Here is a 25,562-nt window from a genome sequence, read left to right as displayed (position 1 = left end):
TACAGGCATTCAGGGCTTTTTTTTTTTTTTAATGTGAATTACCATATTGTTTTCAGATATGTATGGATATGTTTGAATTCTCTATAGTTTTCCTTTGATCTCTGTGTCTTTCTACTTGTAAATTTAATGCATTTTAAATAAAATGTTTGGAATAAATTACTTCTTGTTTTAAAATTGTCAAGAAAGTTATCAAAATAACCTGATATTATCTATTTAAAATGTTATTTATTTCAATAGACTGAACCTCCATTGAATACTCCAGAAAACAGGGAATATACTGCTGAAATAATGTTTGAGTCTTTCAATGTTCCAGGCTTGTACATTGCTGTGCAGGTAAGCAAGTTCATATTTATCTAAGTTTGATTCTTAAATTTTAACCTAGTTTAATTTGCTGCCTAAAATACGTACTTTTTTTTTTTTTTTCCCACAAAGGTTTAAACGTAATGTCAAAGCATGTTATACTTCTCTCCTGAATTGTTAATTTAGAAGTAATATTATGGGAAGTGGAGATATTTAGTCAGGAAAAGAGAAGTGTTAAAAAAGTAAGTTAATGGTGTTTGGGTATTTCAAGGACTTTCATAGGACAGAAATAAAGGAACTAATATTTATTGAATGCTTACTCCATGACAGGAACATTGTATATATATTTATTTATCCTTGTGAATAATCCTTTATCATTTATCCTTATGCATCTTTTTTTCCTTTGTTACAGTCTTTTTGATTGACTTATCTTTAGGTATATTTGATACCCTAATATTTCACTTCTCTTAATTTGTACATTTATCTGTATGGAACAGCTTCTCTCCCACCCCTTAGGATCAGAGCTTGCCTCATTTTTTTTTCCTTGTAGCAAAGGCAATACCTGACATAACACAAATGCTTTATATGTGTATTAATTCATTATTTCTATTAAATGTAGATATTTTTGTTTCTGTTTTTTTTGTGGAGGAAGAAAACTAAAGTTGGAAGGCACCTTATTCAGAGTTAAATGGTTAGCTGTGATACCAGGCAGCTGAGGTCTGTCTGACTTTGCTCTTTGTTGGGATCACACTGGTTTTTGTAACTCCAGGGTACACAGAATCAATAAATGATAATTATGGATGAATGTTTTAACTTGGATAGCAAAGAACTTTTTAATGTTTAATGCAATCCATAAATTTAGTGAACTGCCTTTTTAGTTCTCTGTTGCTAAAAATATTTAAGGAGTCACATACACCTGTCTTGATCTTTATAGAAGAATTCAGTCTTGAGTGGGAGACCCTTTTTTAGTTCTTAGAATCTGAATAAAGTGAGGAGTTGGGAAGAATCATCTTTCACTTGGGAGTTTTTGCTTCTCATGTTATATTAAATATAATAAACTTATGTTTAACCATATTGTCAGGTATAGCTTACTTTAAAACACTGGCATCATGAGCTTTGTTTCATTCCTCTGGAGTTGTAATTTGGTATTTCAGTGATTTCCTTAGTGGCCTCTGAGTGCTCTTAATTTCATTATTTAATCTCTGTTCTGTTTTATTGATGTTCAGTATTCGATAACATTTCTGTAACATGATGTGCCGATGCATATCTATTCTACTTTGGGACCTTAACTGTTTACAAAAGACTTGTAAAAGTGATCAGAGGTAATTCTTGGTTATAGATAGTTTTGAATTTACTTACAAAGGAGGGATATCTCATAATGAAGTCTAAACACTGTGTGTGTGTGTGTGTATATGTGTATACATATATGTGTGTATATATATACACACAACTAGTATTAGGATGGAATTTTTCATTGTAAGGTTGTCAAAAAATAATGTTTAGTTCTGTTAGCCTATGGTGATTATGTGGTGATTGTGTTAATATGATCTTGTGTTCAGATAGGAGGGTGACCTAGATAGCTTTCTAGGTCCCTTTTAGCTATTATAGTTCAGGTAGGTAAAATAAGGCCAGTATAAGTTTAGTTGTTTTTAATTATTAGTCATATACTTTGTTTGAGTCTTGGATTATAAGAAATTTAGTTTTTTAAAAATGAGCTATGTTAATTTCTTAATTCTCACACTTAAAAGAATTGTGTTGTATTGTCTGTGCCAAGGTTTTTCATAGAAAAATTTTGTCAACTTTGCTCTGTAATTAAATTAGAGTAGTATTTGGAAGTGTGCGATGGCATTTTCTCTATGTCATATAGTCCTAAACACATGTTGCCTTAAAAAAATTTGAAGTTAGGCTTGGCACGGTGGCTCGTGCCCTATAATCCCAGCACTTTGGGAGGCTGAGGCGGGTGGATCACAAGGTCAGGAGTTCAAGATCAGCCTGGCCGAGATGATGAAACCCCGTCTCTACTGAAAATAAAAAAATTAGCCGTGCATGGTGGTGGGCGCCTGTAATCCCAGCTACTCTGGAGGCTGAGGCAGAGAATTGCTTGAACCCAAGAGGCGGAAGTTGCAGTGAGCCGAGATTGCTCCACTGCACTCCAGCCCTGGGTGACAGAAAGAAACTCTGTCTCAAAAAATAAAAATAAAATAAATTTGAAGGTAATCTTTTGGTAATAGTTGTTCATAGACATATATGTATTGAATAACTGGAGGTTGGGTGATTGTGTACTTTTCGCCTTTCATTGCAGTTTGTAACAGGCCAGCCCACGTGGACATAGTTCTGGCAAGTTAGTTCTATACTATTTAATGCAATCTTCCACATTTTTAGCTTTAGGACAGAAATAGCCTTTATAAAGTATGTAAATCTTATAAAACATGCTCCTAAAAGCAAATACAAACCTGTAAGTTTGTCTTAGTAAAATGTAGGGAGTGAGCTATTTTATTGCATAATACAAAATTAATTTTATGTGTTTTCTTTCCACAGATAACTACATTTAAAATTGAATAAAGTACTCCAGGAAACTAGTTTTTTTTTTTTTCGATTAACTCTTTGTTTTTTTGTTTTTTTGTTTTTTTGCCTTCTTTCTTTGTGCTCAAGGCTGTTCTTGCCTTAGCTGCATCTTGGACCTCAAGACAAGTAGGAGAACGGACGTTGACCGGTACAGTAATAGACAGTGGAGATGGTGTCACTCATGTCATTCCTGTGGTAAGGCTATTTTACAGTTACTGAACAGAACATGAAATAACACATCTGGCAAAGTTAAATTATATGAATTAGTATTAGTTTTAAAAAACTTTAAATATGACACTTTAAAATTTTGCTATAATTTGGTCTTTTGTTCAGTTATAGCTATATTTTGCTTACCTTTTAAAAATTTTATAAACATTTCAAAATGTTTCTTTTACTGTAGGTTTGTACTGCAATTAAGAAAATTATGAATTGCAGTATCTGGAATGGAAGTATATTAATGGCTTTCATTCTGTTTTCCAGTTGGATATGTGCTAACCATTTGATGACCTCTTTTATTCATAATTAACAGATTTCAGACTGGTATACAGGGTAACTGTGTAACAGTTAGTTGTAAGTACATGAACTTTAGTAGATACTTTATGGGTTGTATTTAATAAAGCATATTAAGAAAAATGCATCAAATTAGATTTTTTGCCACAAATAACATTTTTCTTCCAAGGCCTTTGTGCTTCAATTCTTAATGATAAATCAGGTTTTTAAAAAAATTATGCCTAATGAATTCAAAATGACTACTAGAATTCATACTGATTATTATTAAATGGGTATATATAGAAAGGTTTATCTTTTAAAGTAATTTTTATATTATAATGAATATCGTTTAAGGAATTACATTATTTTGAACTTTTATTTTTTTATTATTCTCACTCCAGTGTTTAATGCATGAGGCAATGTCTGTTGAAGATTACATCCTCAGGGTGACTACCTTTGGATTAGACTCCTGGTCCTCCTCCACTTTCACCCTCATGATGTGTCATAATAGTTTTAGTAATAACTGCCATTGTTTAATGATAACTTTATTAAGATAAAATTTATATATCATACAATTCACTTGTTTAGAGTGTACAGTTCATTGATTTTTAGTATATTCACAAAGTCCATCCATCCCTACAATTTTAGAACATTTTCATCACCCTGAAAAGGAACCCTGTATCTATTCACAGTCACCACCCATTTCCCCTTGATACCTTTAGCCCCTGGCAACCATGAATCTACTTTTTGTCTGTGTTAGATTTGCCGTCCTGGCCATTTTATATAAATAGAGTTAAACACTGTGGTCTTTTGTGACTGGGTGCTTTCACTTAGGTGAACATTTTCAAGATTCATCCATGTTATAGCATGTATAGTATTTCATTTCTTTTTATTGCCAAATAATATTTCGTTGTGTGGATATATGAGATTTTATGTAGCCCTTGGGAGGTATTTTAGTAAGCTTGGAAATTAGGATGTGTTCAGCATTTGATAGCTTTTTTTAGTTTGCTTGGCAGTTTATTTTTCGTTCTTAGTGGTACATAAAATAATTGTTCATCTTAAAATTCTCATTTAAATATGAAAATCAGTCTGTGATGAATATTATATTTTTCTTTGAGTACCTTAGTTTATTCATTAATGAAAATGCAAATAATTGTCTTGCTTAAGGTCACCAAATAATAGGTAGTGAGGCTAGGATTTGACCTGGTTCTGCCTTTCTTCAGTCTTTTCTTAACACCTACACATCTGAGCAGTACTATCAGTATCTTGATAATTAGAATAGGTAATTTTCAGAATAGAAGTTATCAACATGGAACAGAATGAGTTTTAGTAAGGACATTAAGAATGGGTATTCTGGCTGGTATGGTGGCTCATGCCTGTAATCCCAGCACTTTGGGAGGCCGAGGTGGGCAGATCGCTTGAGCCTAGGAGTTCAAGACCAGCATGGGCAACATGGTGAAACCCTGTCTCTAAAAAAAAATGCAAAAATTAGTTGAACATGGTGGTGCATGCCTGTAGTCCCAGCTACTCTGAAAGCTGAGGAGGAAAGATAACCTGAGCCCAGAGAGGTTGAGGCTGCAGTGAGCCATGATCTCACCACTGCACTCTAGCTTCTCTAGCTTGTGCAGCAGAGTGAGACCCTGTCTCCAAAAAAAAAAAAAAAAAAAAAGTGGTGGGGGGTGGGTGGGTATTCCTGTTTATTGTTTACTTTTCCTTCCTTCTTTAGAATTAATGGAGTATTTTTTATTATTCCATTTTCTCTTCTTAATTGGCTTATTAGCTATGCTATATCTGTTGTCGTTTGTTTTTGGTCGTGGTTGTTGTATGGGTTGTAGTAAACATCTTTAACTTATCACTGTCTAATTACAAATAACATTCTGCTACTTCATAACTAATTATACAACAGCTTTGACCTTCTAGTCTTTGTTCCTTTATTGTCATTCATTTTACTTTTATATGTTGTGTACTCAATAATACATTATTAACTTGTTTCATTTTGAGTGGTGTGTTAGTTTGCTAGAACTGCCATAATAAAGTACTACAGATTGGGTAACTAAAGAATAATTTATTTTCTCACAGGTCTGGAGGTTAGATGTCAAAGATCAGGATTTTGATAGGGTTGGTTTCTTCTGAAGACTCTTCTTGGCTTCTAGCTGTCCATCTTCTTTATATGTCTTCACATAGTCTTCTCCATACATGTCTGTGTCTGAATCTCCTCTTAAGGATACCACTTATGTTGGATTAATGAGTTCATTTTAACTAGATAATACTTTGAATACCTTATCTCCAAAAAATAGTCATATTCTGAGATAGAGGTTAGGACTTCAACATGGGAATTTGGTAGGGAGGAAAAACACAATTTTAAGCCAGTAGCAAAAACTTATCTTTAAAAGATAACTTTTTGGAGACAGAGTCTTGCTCTGTCGCCCAGGCTGGAGTGCAGTGGTGCGATCTCAGCTCACTTCAACCTCCGCCTCCTGGGTTTAAGCGATTCTTGTGCCTCAGCCTCCCGAGTAGCTGGATTATAGATGTGTGTCACCAGGCCTGGCTAATTTTTTTTGTTTTTTTAGTAGAGATGGGGTTTCACCATGTTGCCCCCAGGCTGGTCTCAAACTCCTGGCTTCAAACCATCCACCTGCCTTGGCCTCCCAAAAGTCCTGGGATTACAGGTGTGAGCCACTGTGCCCGGCCTTGAAATAGAGTTCTTTAATTCACATACCATATCTAGTGCTCTCTATTCCTTTGTGAAGGTCCACATTTCCACCTGGTATCGTTTTCCTTCTGTCAAAATGACATCCTTTAACATGTCTTATAGTGCTGATCCATTGGCTCTGAATTCTTTCAACTTTTGTACATCCTTTGAAAAAGTCCTTATTCTCTTTTAGTTTTGAAAGATGATTTTTGCTTGGTATAGAAGGTTGACAGTTTTCTCCTGTAGATGTCACTCCACTGTCTTCTGGTTTACCTTGTTTCTGAAAATAAGTCAGCTGTTATTCTTGTGTGTGTTTCTTTGAATGTAATATTTATTTGGGTGGCTGTCTTCAAGATTTTCTTTTTATTCCTGGTTCATCGGTTTTTAGCAATTTGATTGTGACGTACCTAAGTAAAGTTTTCTTTGTCTCTTCTCTGTAGGGTTCATTGAGCTTCTTGTATATATAGATTTGTAATTTTCATCATATTTGGAAAGTTTTTGTCTGTTATTGATTACATATTTTTTCTCTTCCCCTTTCTCTCCTTTTGGTACTCTGATCACGTGTATTAGGCTGCTTCACAGTGTCTCAAAGGTCACTGATGCTCTGTTCATTTATTTTTTTATAATCTTTTTCTTTATTTTTTTGGATAGTTTTTATTACTCTTTCTTCAAATTTACTATTTTTTCTTCATTGTGTAGTCTACTGTAATGTCATCTAGTGTTTTTTCGTCATCTGGCAGATTTTTAAATTTCAGATACTATGTTTTTTTCTTTAGAAGTTCCATTTGGGTCTTTTTATGTCTTCCACTTCTCTCTTCCTCATGCTTATTGTTGACCTTCTTCATTATGTGGAGTATATGGTTGCTGTTTTAATGTCCTTGTCATTCCTGTGTATTGATTTTTCTTCTCGTCAAGTGTTGTGTTTTTCTGCTTCCTTGCATGCTTATAATTTTTGATTTGGTATGCTATCCACTGTTGTGTGCTGTATTTTTGAACTTCTTTGTAAGTATTTAGGATTTTTTTTCCTGGGACATAGTTAAGATACCAGGAATTGGTTTGATCCTCTCAGGGGCTCTTTTAAATGTTATTAAGCAGATCCATAACAGGTTTTTGTCCAGGACTGGTTTGTCCCCATTCTTGAGGCAATATTTCTCTGAGGACTCTACTTGTTGTCTTGTATTTGAAAACATCTTTCAACTTTGGCTAGTGGGATCAGGAACTATTTCTGGCCATGTGTGAGCTCTGTTGGTTGTTCTGTCTACTTTTTTCTAGAGGTTCTTTCTCTGACCTTGATGGTTTCCTCACAGGAATGTGCTGATCAGTATTCAGTTAAGGAGATACTCTCTTCACATCTTCCCAGCTCTCCGTTGGTGCAACTCCTTCCCCTCCAATAATTTGGCCTACAAACTTTAGCCACTTTGGCTTTCTGACCTTTAAATTCTATATCTCTAACTTAATGAGACCAGTTCTGTTTTAGTTCTCTTCCCCGTTGTTGTGGCCTAGTAACTTTCCCTAGGCAGTAGGATAGAGTGTTTGTAACATTCACTTTATTTGTTTCCCTTTTCTTAGAAGGTATCTCTGCCCTACTCTGCCAATTGTCAAATGTCTGAAAACCTTTATTTCTTATAAATTGTCCTTTATTTAAGTTGAGAGGGTAAGTTCAGTCCCTAATATTCTGTCATGGCCGATGAAGTCATCCTTAATATTCTTTCCTAATTAAATTTAATTTTGCCACACTATTTGTTATACTTCTGACACATCAGTGAATTTGTGAATCAGTTCTACAGAATTTAGTTATTTGACATTATGGTGGTGTGTGGAAAGCTTCAGGTTTGTGAAATGGATACATACTTCATTAGAAAAATGATAGGCACTTTGTCAAATTTCTTATGACGCATTCTAAATTATAATTACTGAAATTATCAATGATTTTAAAATAGTACTATCTGATATAAAGTCTACTATCTAAACCATTTGATATTTCTATTTTGAAATTTACTGTTTCTGTGTTGTTATTTTAGTCATAGTTATAAATTGTCAATGGGAAAATAAATCTCAAGTTGCTGGCCATTCTTAGTTATCGTTTCTGATGAATAAAGGTGAATTCTGGGATAAAACAGTACTTGAGAATATGAATACACCAACTTGATAAATTGGTCTTTAATGGTTCATATTTTTAGGTTATATTAATTTTCAAAGCATTGAAAGTAAATTTGAAATCTTTTTCCCCCCTCTAGGCTGAAGGGTATGTGATTGGCAGCTGTATTAAACACATTCCAATCGCAGGACGAGATATAACATATTTTATTCAGCAACTGCTGAGAGACCGAGAAGTAGGAATCCCTCCAGAACAATCCTTGGAAACTGCTAAGGCAGTAAAGGTAAAAAGTGTGATAGAAGTGTAATTTAGTTAAAAATTAAAATCACATTTATAACATTAACATGAGAAATTTTTAATTGAAGAACAGTACTTAAAATAATCTTGTTAACCAGTTATAAATTATTACTGTTAAGTATATTTACATTTTCTCTGTATTTCTTGCAAGAAAATTATTATTACAACAGTTTGTCTATTTTCTTCATATTTTATATTTGAGAGGAGTAATATATAAGAACATTTTACCAAATGACCTCTCCATAAATTTTTGTGATTCTCTTTATTAAAAATAATTATTTCACTGTAAAGTGCTTGCATCTCAATTTCTTCACTGAATTCTTTATTTTAATTCTAAAAGCTTTTGTCATAAAAATTATTTTGATACAATTGATTCATTGTGCTATAGTATAGAGGCAGTGTTAACTCAAGTGATAGGGCACATAGAAGAAAAACATTAAGGCTATCTAAAGTATTTTTTAAATTTTTTCTGCCATGTAAGTATTATATCAATGCTTCATGCAAACTATCAAAATGCTTTAACATCATCTTTCAAACTTATTATTTGCCACATAACCAAAAAATTTCAGTGGGTCTCACATGTTTTGAAAAGTAAAACTGCCCTGGCAAAAGTAACTTTTACTTATTTGTCTCTCTTTGCATGTTTTTTTTTTTTTCACTTATACATTTTTAAATTTTTTATTTCTTATTTTTATTGATTTATTTTTTATAGAGATGGGATCTTGTTCTGCTACCCAAGCTAGAGTGCAGTGGCACAGTCATGGCTCACTGCAGCCTCAAACTTCTGGGCTCACGTGATCCTCCTGCCTCAGCCTCCTGAGTAGCTAGAACTTCAGGTGCATATCACCATGTCTGGTTAAGTTTTTGTAGAGATGGAGGTCTTGCTGTGTTGCCCAGGCTGTTCGTGAACTCCTGACCTTAAGCAATCCTCCTGCCTCAGAATCTCAAAGTGCTGGCTGTGAGCCACCATGCCTGGGCCTCTTTGCATGTTTATGGGATTTTCCTTGCTCGTCAGAGCTTAAGAATGAAAATTTATCAACTACTTCCTAGGTAGTAAATTAGTAAAGGACTGCCAAAAGTTACCCCAAGTTGGTGGCATAAGAATTAAATATATAAAAAGTTAATGTGAATACTACTGATTCAACATCTTTGGGAAATCTGTAAAATTAAAGCAAAATGAGAAAACACCAGAGATTTAAATCTATTCCAGAGAAGATTGATGGTCAGTGTGAATGTCTTTAAAGGAGTATCATTTCTTGTCATTCCCACTTCCAAGGTTTGGAGAAGACCTCAAATAGTGTAATCAAATGTCTTTCGTTTCCAGTATTTTTTCTCTTTGTGTATTTTGATTATTACTAGTAATATTTGCAACTATCTCGGATGGAGCCTGTGATGTATAAAAATACTGGAAAGGGAAGGCTTTTTAAAAAATGTATATATAGGCTGGCAGTTGGGAGTTTATAAATTACAAATATGATGTTATAATCTATAATATATTTTTCAATGTTTTTGATAAAACTTTTACTTAGGTGTCATATAACCAAATATGCAACAAAATGGAGTAATTTATATTTTTAGCGTTCTTTCTTTGCTCATTTATTTACTCAGACTGTAATCAGTTTTGTTTCAGATATTAAGGATCTAATTAATTTGTGTGGTTATCATAATTATTACTTATTCTTCAGTTCTATATTTTATTTATTCTCCTTACGTAGAGCACAAGATTCATTATTACTGAGACAGAAAATGTTGAATGACATTAATGAACATTTTCAGGAAATAACACTGAAGTAGTAGGAATCAGCTCTCCAATCTCTCAAATATTGTTTATATTTAAAGTCAGAAAATATGTGTAGGAGATGAGTATGTTTATTTGTACTACACATATGATAACATCCTAACATAAATTTTACTCCCAGCTTAATTTCCTAATTTTATTTTCTGAAGAAGTTTTTTTTTTTTATTTGATTCTAGTTTACTGAAAACATGCCATTCTTTTTTACTGTTCCTATAATAAGCAAAAAAAGTTACTTTTGTTTATTTGTTTTTCAGGAGCGTTATAGTTATGTCTGCCCAGATTTAGTAAAAGAATTTAACAAGTATGATACAGATGGGTCAAAATGGATTAAACAGTATACTGGAATCAATGCTATCTCAAAGAAAGAATTTTCTATCGATGTTGGTTATGAGAGATTTTTGGGACCTGAAATATTTTTTCATCCAGAGGTAAGTTTTTTTTAACGGAATTGTTTAAAAATATTCAGCAGCAAATATCAATTAATGGATATTCAGAGAGAATTGATCTCAGAAACTTTTATTAGTATACTAAAAACCGTTTGAGTTTTTATGAAAAGTTTTATTTAAATGTTTTATGAAATTTTTAAAGAAAAAATTTGCTTTTGTTTAAACAAGTGAAATTGTTGCTATTTTTTGTAGATTTAGAAAAAGCTTTTTTTTTTTTTTTTAAATATGGGGGCTTATGTGGGGGGTCATGGGAAGAGGGGAGCCCTTAAACTTTTTTTTTCTTCCCTCAGTCGTGGACTCAAAGTTTTGTAATCATTTAAATAAAATATTTTGGGAAAGGTTATAGAAAGCTCCCCCCTCCCCATTTGTGTAAAATGACCATCTTACAAAGAACCTTCAACTGACCATTAAAACATAGAACTAGTAGCAAAATAGTCTTCTCTCTGTGAAGTTTTAGCAACATAAAGGCTTTATTAAATTAAGAAGTACATGCTTTTAATAATGGAAAATTCTTCTGGTAACTTAGTATTAGAATTGTAACTTTGTTAATAGAATTACTAATATGTACTTTGCTTATTTAATGTTAATAATAGTTATTTTTAAAATTTTGTTTATTCACTCAGCAAATGTTAAATGGTTTGGATTTTCATGATCCCAGCTTAAATTAAGCACTGGGTATTCAAAGATGAAAAATCATTTTATCTTGCTTTTATTGAGCTCAAAGAATAAAAGAGATGAATATTTAAACAGGTAGGGTTACAGATGCTTTAATGAGTGCATGTATCTGGTGAGGGCACAGGAACAAAGAGCATCTAAGTCTGCTTGGGAGAACATCTCAGAGGAGATAATGGTTGAACTGAGACTTAAAGGATGAATGGGTGTTTGTCAGTTGTGTGGTAGGGGAGTATATGTATTTTTGTCAGAAGGTTAGCTAGGCAGAGGTCTTAGACATGAGAGTGCTACATAAGAAAAGTATAAAGGACAGATTAGTAGGAGAGGGATCCAGATAGGTATTCATGGACCAAGTCTTGAAGGGCAGATATGCTATGCAAGGGAGTTAGCTGGATTCTGTAGTCATGCAAAAATTTTAAGCATAGAAAATATTATTTACCGTATTAGAAAGGTTACTCTCACAGCATTGGTTTGGATGGGTTGGAACAGAGGTGTGAATTGTGTTGGAAACAGATGATTTTACTACAGTATTTTAGATGAAGGATGAATAGTATTTGTGGGTCAATGAGAATGAGGAAGGAGGTGAGAGAAAAATAGAATCAACATAATTAGTAATTGCTTAGATATGAGGGGAGTAAGAATATGAGGAATCTGTGATAATTCCCAGGTTTGTAACTTGGGCAGCCCAATGTGCCATCCATTGAGATTTGTAATACTGAAGGGGAGGAGTAGGTGAAATAGACACAGATGAGTTTATTATATGCATCTTTTAAAAGGTTCAGAAACAAACACTTGGGTGTTGTAAAGTCATCACCATATGTGGGGCACAAAGGAAGAGGTTGGCTGAGAAGAGACTGTGGAATAGAAAGATGAAGAATAGGGCGTTCGTCAACACAGACACATTATGGCTGATTAAGAAGTGGAACCTGCAAAGAATCCTGAAGATGACAGAGAGGTAGAAGCCAAGCTAAAAGATTATGGTCATAAAATTGAGAGAAGTGAATGTTTCAAGAAGGAAAGGTAAATAGTGCCAGTTGCTGCAGTGAAGTAACATTAGAGGAAACCTTAGAAGTACTTGGAGTTTTTCAGCATCTAGGTTGTCAGTGTTCATAGGGGAACAGTTTCAATGGAGTGATACATTAGAGCAGCTTGTTGCCTCAATGAGAGGTGAAGGTTTGGAAATCAGTAGTGTGGACATTCTGAGAGATGGCTATGAAAGAAAAAGACAGTGGACTAGTAAGAATTCAGTTATGAGAATAAGGCTCAAGATAGTTTTAATTTTTAAGAGGGCTTACTCCCGTGACAGGAGGGAAGGAATTAAGAATAGGTACAGGAAAATGAACTAGGAAGGGCAGAGGCACAGGTAGGTAGTTGAAGAAGTTCATCGTCATAGTTTATAGTTTTAATTTTTTTGTGAGGTAGAATCAAGCTTATGTTCTAGGAGAAGGGATTGGATGTAAAATTGAGGGCTTGTGAAGCATGATGACTTCATATTTACTGTTGAGGGGAATTGAGAGGGTGACTAGTGAGCGCTCTACTCAAGGTAGCAGATTAGATACCCAAAACTTTTAGTTGTACAATAGTGTCCCCTCCCCTCCCCCAGACAGGTGTGGGAAAGGAGCAAAAGGTTTTGACAAAGCAGAGATTAAAGTATTGCAGCATAGAGGAGAGAGCAAATCCTGAAAGCCGCATTACCTAGGGATAGTGAGGGACACAGGGATTGGAGATCATGATAAATTGACACATAATAATTGTGAATTGGTAGCAGAGGAGTGAGCATGAGAAGGATAAGGAATTGTGGTCAGACTAGTATACTGGAGTGCGAAGGTTTTTGGTGGTACATTTTCTTTGCAGTTTCTCAAAAAACAAAAAGGATGTATACACACAGCTTTAAAGGTCAGAAAACACTGACAGACTTAAAATTAGCAGCTCTTCACCCTCCTGCTGCCATTGTGTTCTATAGAGCATCCTTTAGCTGTTAGTTACTGCTCTTGATATTAACCCCCAGGTTTCTAAATACTGTGATGGTATTACAGGAACATGGATGGAGCTGTTTCTTGATATGTCACTGTTAGTGGTTTCAGTGCTAGCCCCCTTTTAGTTATTTCTAGACTCTCTTTTCTTCCAGCCTGCCCACGTGTGAGCTTATTGTTACTAGGTAAATCATTAGTATTGTGATATTTATAGTATTATACCTGAGACTGTTGTTCACTTTTGAGGCAAGTAATGTGATTCTTTTCCCTTAAAATTCAGCTTTTCCAAAACTTTCACCTTGTTTATTCATTTGCTTCATTTTCTTTTTTTATTTTTTAACTTTAAGTTCAGGGGTACAGGTACAGGTTTGTTATATAGGTAAACTTTTGTCATGGAGGTGTAGTACAGATTATTTTGTCCCCAAGCATTAAGTCTAGTATCCGTTAGCTATTTAAAAGTGAGAACATGCAGTAATTGGTTTTCTGTTCTTGCATTGGTTTGCTGAGGATAACGGCCCCCAGCTCCATCATGTTCCTGCAAAGAACATGACCTCATTCTTTTTTTTAGCTGAATAGTATTTCATGGTGTATATGTACCACATTTTCTTTATCCAGTCTACCATTGATGGGCATTTGGGTTGATTCCATGTCTTTACTTTTGTGAAGTGCTGCAGTGAACATATGTATGCATGTGTCTTTATGATAGAACAATTTATACTCCTTTGGGTATGCGGGATTGCTGGGTTGAATATTTATGTTTTAGGTTCTTGAGGAATTGCCACACTGTTTTCCACAATGGTTGAACTAATTTACACTTCCACCAACAGAGTATAAGCGTTTCTTTTTCTTTCCAACCTTGCCAGCACCTTTTTTTTTTTTTTTAATTTTATTTATTTAAAAAAAATATTTTCTCTTTCCTTCATTTTTTAGGAGGGATGTTGTGAGAATATTTTTTGACTTTTTAATATCCATTCTGACCGGTATGAGATGGTATCTCATTGTGGTTTTGATTTGCATTTTTCTAATGATCAGTGATGTTGAGAGTTTTTTCATATGATTATTGGCTACATGTATGTCGTCTTTTGAAAATTGTTCAGGTCCTCTGCCCACTTTTTAATGGGGTTGTTTTTTTCCTTGTAAATTTATTTAAGTTCATTATAGATGCTGGATATTAGACCTTTGTCAGATGTGTAATTTGCAAAAATGTTCTCCCATTCTGTAGGTTGTCTGTTTACTCTGCTGATAGTTTCTTTTGCTGTGCAGAAGCTGTTTAGTTTAATTAGATCCCATTTGTCATTTTTTGCTTTTGCCATCTTGATCATGGAATCTTTGCCTGTACCCATGTCCAGAATGGTATAATTTGCTTCATTTTGTTCATTCATTCCTTCATTTATTTATTGGGGTTCGAATTAACTTTCTTGTTATACAAGGTCTGGAAGGGAACCGAGGAGGGTGGGTCTCATTCTATTTAGAGGATTTTAGCAGTTTCTTTCTTTTTTTTCAAGCCTTGTTTCACTTTTACTTATATGGTTTGTTACACCTTCAATTCCTGGGACTTTAGAAGGTTCTTGATTGACTTCTTACCAATATGCCCTTTTAGTATCTCTTTTTGCCCTCCAAACAGGATTGAAATCTTTTATTCATTGTTTTTTTGCCCCCGTTTCATCCTTGGTCGTTTACCTTTCCTTTTAATTCTCTTGCTGTCATTTTAGTGGAGACAGTTTAGTCTCTCCAAGAGACTGGAGAGATAACCACACATAGCTGGAAGTTGGGACAGATATTTGTATGGACCGTTTATATGTGAGTAGATTAATAGAAGTGTGTGAGACCTCATTTCCGTTAAGGCACGACAGTTAATATGAAATTGAAATCTTAGAGAAAAATATTAAAGCTCCAAGTTGGGGACAGGAATTAGAAAATTGCAGAAGATCCTGAACAAATATCCTGTATAAATAGGATTATGACCACAAGATGATAATAGCATGGGATATAGGAGATGAGCATTTGAATGGAATGTGCTTGACAAATGAGCTTAGCTGATGCCTTGGTTTCTTAAAAACCTTGAAGTAGGCTGGTTGTGGTGGCTCACGCCTGTAATCCCAGCACTTTGGGAAGCCAAGGTGGGCGAATCACTCAAGCCCAGGAGTTTAAGACCAGCTTGGGCAACATGGCAAGAGCCCATCTCTACCAAAAAACACAAAAAATTAGCCAGGCATGTGGTGTGTGCCTGTAGTCCCAGCTACTTGGGAGGCTGAGATGAGAGTATTGCTTGAGCCCAGGAGGTTGAGGCTGCAATGAGCTGGCATTGTACCATTGTACTCCAGTCTGGGCAACAGAGCAAGACCCTGTCTCATAAATACGTAACCCTGAAGCTTTAGATATGTAAATGAAATGTGTTTCATATTGCTTAGGAAAGATATAGTTGGCTGGATGAAAATGTGTCTTGCTGCTAATGTTTCATGTATCATTTTTTCTATTAATTTGAATAACCTTTATTGTTTGATACACCAATTTTTCTTTGTTAATTTTTTAACTTTAAAACATTTTCTATTGTGTATAGCTTTATGTTCCTTATAAGTAATTTCTTCCTATGAGAAACCTGTTTCTTTTTAAAAAACCTGTTTTGTTTTCTCTTTTTTTAAAGGCTGTTTTTAAAATTCAGTTATATATATGCACATGGTTTAAAAGTCTTGGTCTACAGATCCTAACAAAAACTAGGAGTACCCTGCATATTTCTTTCCCTGTTTTCTATTTCTAGAGATAACAACTTCAAACTCTTCTTAGTTGCTTCTTTTGCTGGTTGCCTCCTTAGCTATGTATTGCTTGGTTATATTGCCACTTCAAATTTTTTTTCAGTGTTAGGCGCTTTTTTGTTTTCTTTTGGGAACAGGGTCTTGCTCTGTCACTCAGTGCAGTGGCTCAGTCATGGCTCACTGCAGCCTCCGCAGGCTCAGGTGATCCTCCCACCTTAGACTCCCAAGTAGCTGGGACTACAGCTATGTGCCACCACTTCCAGCTAATTTTTGTGTTTTTCGTAAAAACAGGGTTTTACCATGTTGCCCAGGCTGGTCTTGAACTCCTGGGCTGGAGCAATTCACCACCTTGGCCTCCCGAAGCGCTGGGATTATAGGAAGGAGTCACTGTGCCCAGCCCTGTGTTAGGCGTTGTCTGTCTAATTCCAGCTATGGAAGAGGAAGATTTTTTTTTTAATCCTTCTTGTATCATCACAGACAGAACCTTTCTATTCCCTTTTCATCTCATTTGTTACATTATAATTTCAAGTAGGTTGAAATTCAGTGCTTATGTTTTTGTGACCACAAATTTTGTTCATATCTGAGCCATGTAGTTAACCATGAAATCTTTTCCCTTCCTATAAGTAACTGTTTTCCATGAAGTTATTAATAAACTGTTTGCTTAGTGCTAAAATAATACCATTCATTCACCTCCAAATCCTCTTCATTCGTTATATAAATCTCTTCTCAGGATATTCAAATGTATAGGGTTTATTCATCAGTTTAATTTTCTGAAGTGTCTGTTACATCCCAGTCTGAACTTGCTTCTTTCTGTACCCAGTATAGAGTGGCCGTATTCCTTTCATATCATTCTAGGGATTCCCTTTCCCTCTCCCGTGTTGGATCTCTTTTTCCTGTATCCTTTGTCTTTTTCACTCCTACTGTCCAGTTCTTTATTTTGGTGATCATCTGCCAATACAGTTCCTTTTAGGGTATATGAGAGAGGAAAATGTCGAGACCTTATGTGTCTGAAGTGTATTCGTTTTATCTTCACGCTTGTTGATAGTTTGGTTATAGAATTCTAGATTGGAAATAATTTTCCTTCAGCAATTTGAAGCCGTTGCTTAATTGCTTTCCAGTATAACATGAAGTTAATAAAAGCTGATTTATATGTATAGGACCTGTTTGTTTTTTTGTTTTTTCATCCTGTACAGATGCTTGTAGGATCTTCCCTTTGTTCCCTAGCATTTCTGTTTTTTTGTTTGTTTGTTTGTTTTTGTCTTTTTGTTTTAATCTGTAGGTTATTTCTTCAACTTTACCTACTGAGTTTTCTATTGGAGTTTTAAAATTTCTGGCAACATTTTTAATTCTCAAGAGCTTCCCCCACCCCTACTTCTGAATATTCTTTTTTAAATGCTACCGTTTTCCTATTTCATTGTTGTCTATCTTCTGGCTCTTTAAGGATATTAATCATAGGGTTATTTTTTGTTTTGTTTTTGTTTTTTAGTTTTCTTCTTTCTATAGTCTCTTCCAAGTTGCTTAGTCTGTTTCGAGTTGGTTTTTCTCTGTTTCGATTGCTATGTTTTTCCTGCTAGAGACTTTTGCAGACTAGTCATTTAAGAAGGGGACACTAGGCTGGGCGCAGTGGCTCACGCCTGTAATCTCAGCACTTTGGGTGGGTGAATCACTTGAGGTCAGGAGTTAGAGACCAGCCTGGCCAGTTAGAGACCAGCCTGGCCAATATGGCAAAATGCCATCTCTACTAAAAATACAAAAAATTAGTTGGGCGTGGTGGCGGACGCTTGTAATTCCAGCCATTCAGGAGGCTGAGGCAGAAGAATCGCTTGAACCTGGATCGCGCCATTGCTCTCCAGCCTGGGCAACAAGAACGAAACTCCACTTCAGAAAAAAAAGGGCTTGTTGACTGTGGCCTTTTCTTTGGGGGAATGCCATATATGTGTTACTTTAGGTCTTTTTAGCTACTTTCCAGAGAAGACTCCTGGCTGCAGGGTAACGGCTGGCAGGCAGCCAAGTGGGAAGAGACTTTGCAGGTTGCCTACCTTCACGTAAAACTCCCCTTTTAGTACTTTCTGCTGTGTATTACAGTCCTGAAAACTCTCTTCTTCAGTGTAGAGAATAGGATTCATCACTTTTTTCTTTGGATGAGGAGGCGGCATTTGTTGCTTCTTTGGAGAGGATCTAGAGCTTTAACAGCTTCTTAGAGAGACTTTCAACCCGTCCTTCTTCCTGGTCTCCTTCCACCTCAATTCAAAGCTACCCGGGTCAGCCAGTTCTTTGGGGAATGTGGAGAGGGAATTTTTGGTATAAAATAGCTTGGTTCTTGTTTTTTACTGATGACTTATTGTTTTGGAGTGTTTGCAACGTCCTGTCCATCTGCTTTCCAGCTTACCAAATTTGTTGCTGGTTTTGCTTTGCTCTCAATACTTTTATTTTTCCTTTAAAAAATTCTCCGGCCGGGTGCGGTGGCTCACGCCTGTAATCCCAGCAGTTTGGGAGGCCGAGGCGGGTGAATCATGAGCTCAGGAGTTTAAGTCCAGCCTGACCAACATGGTGAAACCCTGTCTCTACTAAAAATACAAAAAAAAAAAAAAAAATTAGCCAGGCGTGGTGGCATGTGCCTGTATTCCCAGCTGCTCAGGAGGCTGAGGCAGGAGAATCGGTTGGATCCAGGAGGCGGTGATTGCAGTGAGCGGAGATGGTGCCACTGAACTCCAGCCTGGTGACAGAGTGAGACTCCGTCTCAAAAAAAGAAAAAGAAAAAAAATTCTCTTTACTGATATTTTGAGTAGTGTTTTGGAAGAGAACAAAATTAGATACATATGTTTATTCACCATGTTTTCTCAAAATAGACCTGATTTTTGTATTTTATAAAGTGTGTCATACACACTTTTTTTTGTGTGTGTGATTTTAGATGGATACTTCTGTGTCCTAGTTCCTCTGTCATTTGAAGGATTCGCTTGGTTTTTTGTTTCAGCTAGATGAAAGTGTAGCCATCTGAACTGTCCAGTACTTCAGCGCTGAGGATAAAATGTATGAAAGAATAAGGAAATTTATTTTTGTAGTTCTGTAAGTTCATCAGAAATACTAGAAATAGCTGTTTTTAGAAGAAGTGGGTTTGGCATTTGGATTTTGTTTTTAAAAGGAAATTTTTTGTTTTTTTTAAAGAAAATCATCCTAAGGTTTTAAAACTTGTGTAATAAGTTTCCAGGTATAGGAAATATTTGGACTACTGTGTTTATTTGGGTATATTTGCTACTTCCTGTATTTTTTGGAGAAGGGTAAAGATATTCTTTCCTTGATAGTCTCTTCTAATTTTCTCAGCATCAGTAGTCTTAAGACTTGACCAGGGAGCAGTTAGAGGCAGAACTGACTGTTTTGCTGACAGTAAAAGAAAAGGCCTGAAAAATAGTATGAGAGACCCTAGGTTGAATCTATTAGTATTAAAGCATTGAATACTCTTAACAATTTATTATCACTTTTTAAATTTGTTAGTTCTTTTTCTTCTTCATTTATGTACTAAATAGTCATCGCTTACTGCTTTACTCTATATTTTACCAGTTCTCACTTGGGGTTCTGTTGTCCAGTAGTTCCTATACTTTTTTCAAATATATACTCAAGTCAGACTTCATTTTTTTAAAAAATATATTAGCATTTCTGTATGTGGATCTAGGGTATGTTAATATTTAAAGGTTCTGTATTTTTCTTCTGTGCATTCTTTTTTTGTTTGTTTGAGATGGAGTCTTGCTCTGTTACCCAGCTGGAGTGGGGTGGCGTGATCTTGGCTCACTGCAGCCTCCGCCTCCTGGGTTCAAGTGATTCTCCTGCCTAAGCCTCCCAAGTAGCTGGGATTACTGCGCCTGGCCTCTTCTGTGCGTTCTTGATTAAAAACTACTATAAAAAGGGCACAGGGCCTGGCGCGGCAGCTCACGCCTGTAATCCCAGCACTTTGGGAGGCTGAGGTGGGTGGATCACGAGGTCAGGAGATCGAGATCAGCCTGGCCAAAATGGTAAAATCCCATCTCTACTAAAAATACAAAAATTAGTTGGACATGATGGCGGGTACCTGTAATCCCAGGTAGTTGGGAAACTGAGGCAGGAGAATCGCTTGAACACGGGAGGCGGAGGTTGCAGTGAGCCGAGATGGTACCACTGCTCTCCAACCTGGGTGACAGAGCGAGACTCCATCTTAAACAAAAAAAAGAAAAAAAAAAGGGAGGGGGGCACAGAGATATAGCACAGTACTGAATAATCTTATTTTTTCCTTTTACTTGAGCATGGTATAGCAGATAAACTATCTTACAGGTAGGAAAAGGACTATGGGAAGGTTAACGTGTGTGTGTGTTACTATTTTAGGCAAATACTGAAGAGTACAGCCGACAAAGGACGATGTAAAAATTTACAAGTTCTGTGTTAGCAATTTGATAACACTTTTAAAAATGAGTATTATGGAACACATTTTTGTGAGGTCGTTAATACTCTCTGTACAGATTTTGGAGAAGTAAATCTTTTCTTTATAGTTAGAGCAAATGATAGGTTCTCAGGTTAAAGTGTCACTTTGGGATCATAAAAATACAGTGTTTTGAGAACTGAAGGCTCTTTAGAAGATTTCACAGTCTGAAACTGAAAATGGTTGTTGAAGATCATGGATGTGTTCATGGAAAATAAAATTTTTAGGATTCTGATTCTGCTGCTCACTACACTTAATCAGTAACTAAGTCATTTTCTGCCAGCACATGAGCTTGTCTTTAAATTACTTATAGAGCCAGCTGAGTTGAGCTCTATTCTGTTTTCCTTGACAGATAAAATTTACCCTAGTCTGTAGGTTGGGTTCTAAAGGCTCAATATGAGCCACATTTTCATACCCAGTGTGTATTCCTCTTAGAGTTCCTTATGTACACTCCTCAGCATGCTTCAAAAAGATAGATTTTGACTGCCAGGTTCTTTTCTTTTATTATAATAGAGGTCAGTAGAATCTTTCTTAGTGATGTTTTACATGATCTAAATTAAAAGATTTTGTATTAGTATGTGTCACTTCAATAACATTAAATCTCTTTTCATTGTATGCACAACCTGTAAATAATTTAAAACTAATCTTAAAAACTGGAAAAAGGCTGGGCATGGTGGCTCACACCTATAATCCCAGAACTTGGGGAGGCCGAGGCAGGCGGATCAGTTGAGGTCAGGAGTTCAAGATCAGCCTGGCCAACATGGCGAAACTCTGTCTCTACTAAAAATACAAAAATTAGCCGGGCATGGTGGCGGGCGCCTGTAATCCCAGCTATTTGGGAGGCTGAGGTAGGAGAATTGCTTGAACCCGGGAGGCAGAGGTTGCAGTGAGCAAAGATTGCGCCGCTGCACTCCAGCCTGGGCGACAGAGCGAGACTCAGTTTCAAAAAAAAAAACCTGGAAAAAAATTGACACATGCCTACTAATTATCAATACAGTTACAGACTCAGTTTAATAAATAAAGGAATATTGTCTCTCAATTAGTACAACCTAATTATAAAAATGAGTAGCTGAGGGGATAAACAGTACTTGTTTGTTTTTGACTAATTAGAGCTAGATTTTGATTATTTATTTAGAGACAGAGTCTCTCTCTGTCCCCCAGGCTGGAGTGCAGTGGTGTGATGATAACTCGGTGTAACCTTGAACTTGTAGGTCAAGCAGTCCTCCTTCCTCAGCCTCTCAAGTAGCTGGAACTACAGGTGTGTGCCACCGTGCCTAACTAGTTTTTAATTTTTTTGTAGAGACAGTCTCACTATGTTGCCCAGGCTGGTGTCAAACTCTGGGCCTCAAGCAATCGTCCTACCTTGACCTCCCAAAGCACTGGGATTATAGGCGTGAGCCTCCATGCCCAGCATCAAGTTATTGTTGTTTTTTTGAAGTTTTTGAAAAAGTGTGTCTTTCTTTAGTGCCAGCTGTTTGGAAATAGTAAGTTTATTTTGACTGTGGTATATCATTGTTTGAATATACAGCTGATGTTATTCAAAGTAGATGTGCCAAAAAGTTCTTGAGAGCACTGAATTAGTGAACACTGAGCTGTTGCTCCTAGGGGAAATACAGTGTTAGATTTCTTTGAGCCTCTGGTAACATTTTTGTTATTCCATTAATGTATACCCTTGTTTCATGTATGTTTCTTTTTAAAGGCACTGCATTTAGTGTATTATTTTAGTATATTCATTTATATTCAATAGCACTAGAACACATGTCTGAGCAAAGCTATCTAACTTGGCTTTTTCTCTGTAAGACACGTCACAGCTTCCTTGTGTTTAGTAGCCAGCACTTCAGCAGTATGCTTGGGGGCCATTTTAAATAATGAAATCACTAACAAAAATATGAAAACTGTGTCACTAAATAGAACTGTGAAAAGGATACTTGTTTATAGTATGAGAGCTGAAACTAGAAAGCAGAGTATCATCTTGTTCAACCTCAACTGGGAATGTGCACATCAGTGGACTCAAATTTTTGTTGCTCTGCACATGTGCATGTCCATGAATAACCATATTTTGATTTGGGGGTTATAAATATGTTTTAGCGAGCAGGTAAATTCACAAATATGGAATCATGAATAATGAGTTTAGACTACGTTTATTTATTTCATCCCCTGTTGATGAACTTACAGGTTTTTCCTCTTAGAAACAAGGCTATAGTAAATATGGATATGTAACAGCATACATGTTTGAGGAGTTTCTTCAGGGTTTGTCCTAAGAAGTGGAGTTACTAGTATGTGCATTTACAATTTTGTTAGCTATTTGTATTAGTCTGTTTTCATACTGCTGATAAAGACATACCTGAGACTGGGCAATTTATAAAAGAAAGAGGTTTAATTGGACTTACGGTTCCAGTGGCTGGGGAAACTGCACAATCATGGCAGAAAGCAAGGAGGAGCAAGTCCTGTCTTACATGATGGCAGCAGGCAAAGAGAGAATGAGGAAGACGCAAAAGCAGAAGCCCCTGATGAAACCATCATATCTTGTGCAACTTATTCACTCCACAAGAATAATATGGAGGAAACCACCCTCATGATTCAGTTATCTCCCACCAGGTCCCTCCCACAACACATGGAAATTAAGGGAGTACAATTAAAGATGAGATTTGGGTGGGGACACACAGCCAGACCATGTCACTATTTTATTGTTGCCAAATTATTCTCCAGAGTGGTTGCATCAGTGTATACTCTCACAAGCATTATATGAAAGTTTCCATTTACCCAGATTTTTGCCAGCTCATTGTATATGTATGACTTTACATGTTTGCTATTCTGATAGTTATAAAATGGTATATATCATCATAATTTTGAGTTTTCTGATTTCAGTGTCTTCAATTTGAATCTGTTAGAGACCAGTATTAATAGTTTCTAAAACAGTTGTTTTTGAACTGAAGACTTTAACCTTTTATTGTGATATTTGTCAGTAGTGATATGATCTCTATTATATATCCAACTTATTTTTCAGTTTGCTAATCCAGACTTTACACAGCCTATCTCAGAAGTTGTAGATGAAGTAATTCAGAATTGTCCTATTGATGTCAGGCGTCCTCTCTACAAGGTATTTATAGCAAAATTGTTATTCAAGGTCTAACTTAAAAAAAACTTTGATGTAGTCTGTCCATTTTTTGATATTAAACACCTCTCATAAAAAGGATATAATAGCATTTCAGTACTGTATACCTTTAAACTTTTCTTTTTAAATATTTATATTTATTTTCTCTCCACTAGAATATTGTCCTCTCTGGAGGTTCAACCATGTTCAGGGACTTTGGACGTCGCTTGCAAAGAGATTTAAAAAGAACTGTAGATGCCCGGCTGAAATTAAGTGAGGAATTGAGTGGCGGTAGATTGAAGGTTGGTTTTTTTGATTATTGGTGAGAAGGTTGAGGGTGCCTTCCTTGATTGGGATGAGAAATATTTGCCAACATTCCCTCTGATTTAGGAAAATAAGAGGAACCTGTCAGGTATTCTAATGGAAATGGTTAATGTTATAGATTTATGTCTATGATATTCTGGATCATTTGATTCTTTTAGGATATTGTCTGTATTTCTGGAAAATAATTCTTAGTAATATCTGTGGAAAGACTTTTTTTTTCTATACCTCTCTCATAGATAATTAATATAGTAGATTTCTTTGGATACACCAACAATAAAATTAATTTTGGATCCACAAAATTTTATGTACTATAGAAGGACAACGAAGCTGAGTTGAGATTGACACCATTGTTGAGTAGTCAAGCCTGCTCTCAAAAACTGACTTTAGCTACCACATAGCAACCTCAAAGTGTGCAATCAAATTGGTGGTTTAACAAAGTAACTTTTGTATTACATGTCCTGGACCTTTAGGCTTGAGGTAAAAAAAATCAAAATTAATTTAAAATTCTCAGATGTCTGCTTTCTATATTTAGAGATAGATTTTTCATTTTTTTTAATCCTTGTTAAATATTGAAGCAGAACATTGATTTAGAGGATAAGCTGCTAAATAAAATACCTTCTGCTTGGAAAATTACCAAGAATGAGCACTTTATCTGAGACTTCCACAATCATTCAGAATTACTTAAAAGTAAAGCACAACACTCTAGGGTTTGCTGATTGTTGAGAAATTGCATGATGGCTGACTCTTTTCAGCACCTATATTTTGATTCTCTTGAGTAAAACCTAGCCATAGGAATGCAGTAAAAAGTGTGTGTTTTGGGTAGAAGGCAAAATATTGAACTCTGTCTCTATAACGTCATGACTTCATACTTAAGGAAGTCTACTCAGTAAACTTTTAAAATGTTGCCTTTGCTTTTGCATCCCCTTCCCAACCAACCAAACCACCAGCCCACCCACCCATTCATCCATTCATCTGTCCATCCATCTACTCTCCTTATCCACATACCTATCTACCCTACCTCCTACCTAAAAAAGAAGTCATTGGGTTTTGCAAGTATAATTTAAAATTCTCTGTACTGAGAATCCTACTAATCACATTGATTATGTGAATGAACGTAGTGCATATTCCGGTTTTTTTGTTAGAATGCTTAAGAGATTGACATTGATTGTCTTAATGGTGTGGTTATGGATGTATTAAGTAGCCATTTAGCTTTTAATAACTCATTACAGATATATAAGTAAAAAACAATGCTGTATGTTTTTGAGTACAGTATTTTAATAAAGTAAGATCGTTTAACATTTTTAAACTTTTTACACTTGTAAATAAGAAATAAATTTACCCAGTGATGAGTACTGTATCCACATATCGAAAGAAACAGGTTGGGTATCCCTTTTTTGAATTGCTTTGTACCAGAAGTGTTTCAGGTTTTGAGTTTTTCTGGATTTTGGAGTATTTGCATTATATACTGGTTCAATATCCTTAATCCAAAAATCTGAAATCGGGAGCATTTCCTTTGAGCATCATGTTGGTGCTCAAAAAGTTTTTGGATCTTGGAGCATTTTGGATTTTCAGATTTGGGATGCTCATCATGTATATGAAAAACCTTGTGTTCAG

The 25,562-nt window shown here is 35.6% G+C and overlaps 1 protein-coding gene across 3 annotated transcripts in view; it reads left to right on the top strand.

The window, feature by feature from the left end:
* The window catches only part of ACTR3 (ARP3 actin related protein 3 homolog), a 125,042-nt gene that overhangs the window by 42,786 nt on the left and 56,694 nt on the right, over positions 1–25,562 (top strand). For all 3 annotated transcript variants that reach the window (XM_025405510.1, XM_025405512.1, XM_025405511.1), the window contains 6 exons: positions 238–333; positions 2,953–3,060; positions 8,284–8,427; positions 10,494–10,667; positions 23,538–23,630; positions 23,801–23,926. In XM_025405510.1, the coding sequence (XP_025261295.1) occupies positions 238–333; positions 2,953–3,060; positions 8,284–8,427; positions 10,494–10,667; positions 23,538–23,630; positions 23,801–23,926 (741 nt within the window). The remainder of the gene's footprint in view (positions 1–237; positions 334–2,952; positions 3,061–8,283; positions 8,428–10,493; positions 10,668–23,537; positions 23,631–23,800; positions 23,927–25,562) is intronic.

This window comes from Theropithecus gelada, chromosome 12, assembly GCF_003255815.1.
Source record: "Theropithecus gelada isolate Dixy chromosome 12, Tgel_1.0, whole genome shotgun sequence".
Taxonomy (NCBI): Eukaryota; Metazoa; Chordata; class Mammalia; order Primates; family Cercopithecidae; genus Theropithecus; species Theropithecus gelada.
This window is presented reverse-complemented; position numbering and strand designations above follow the sequence as displayed.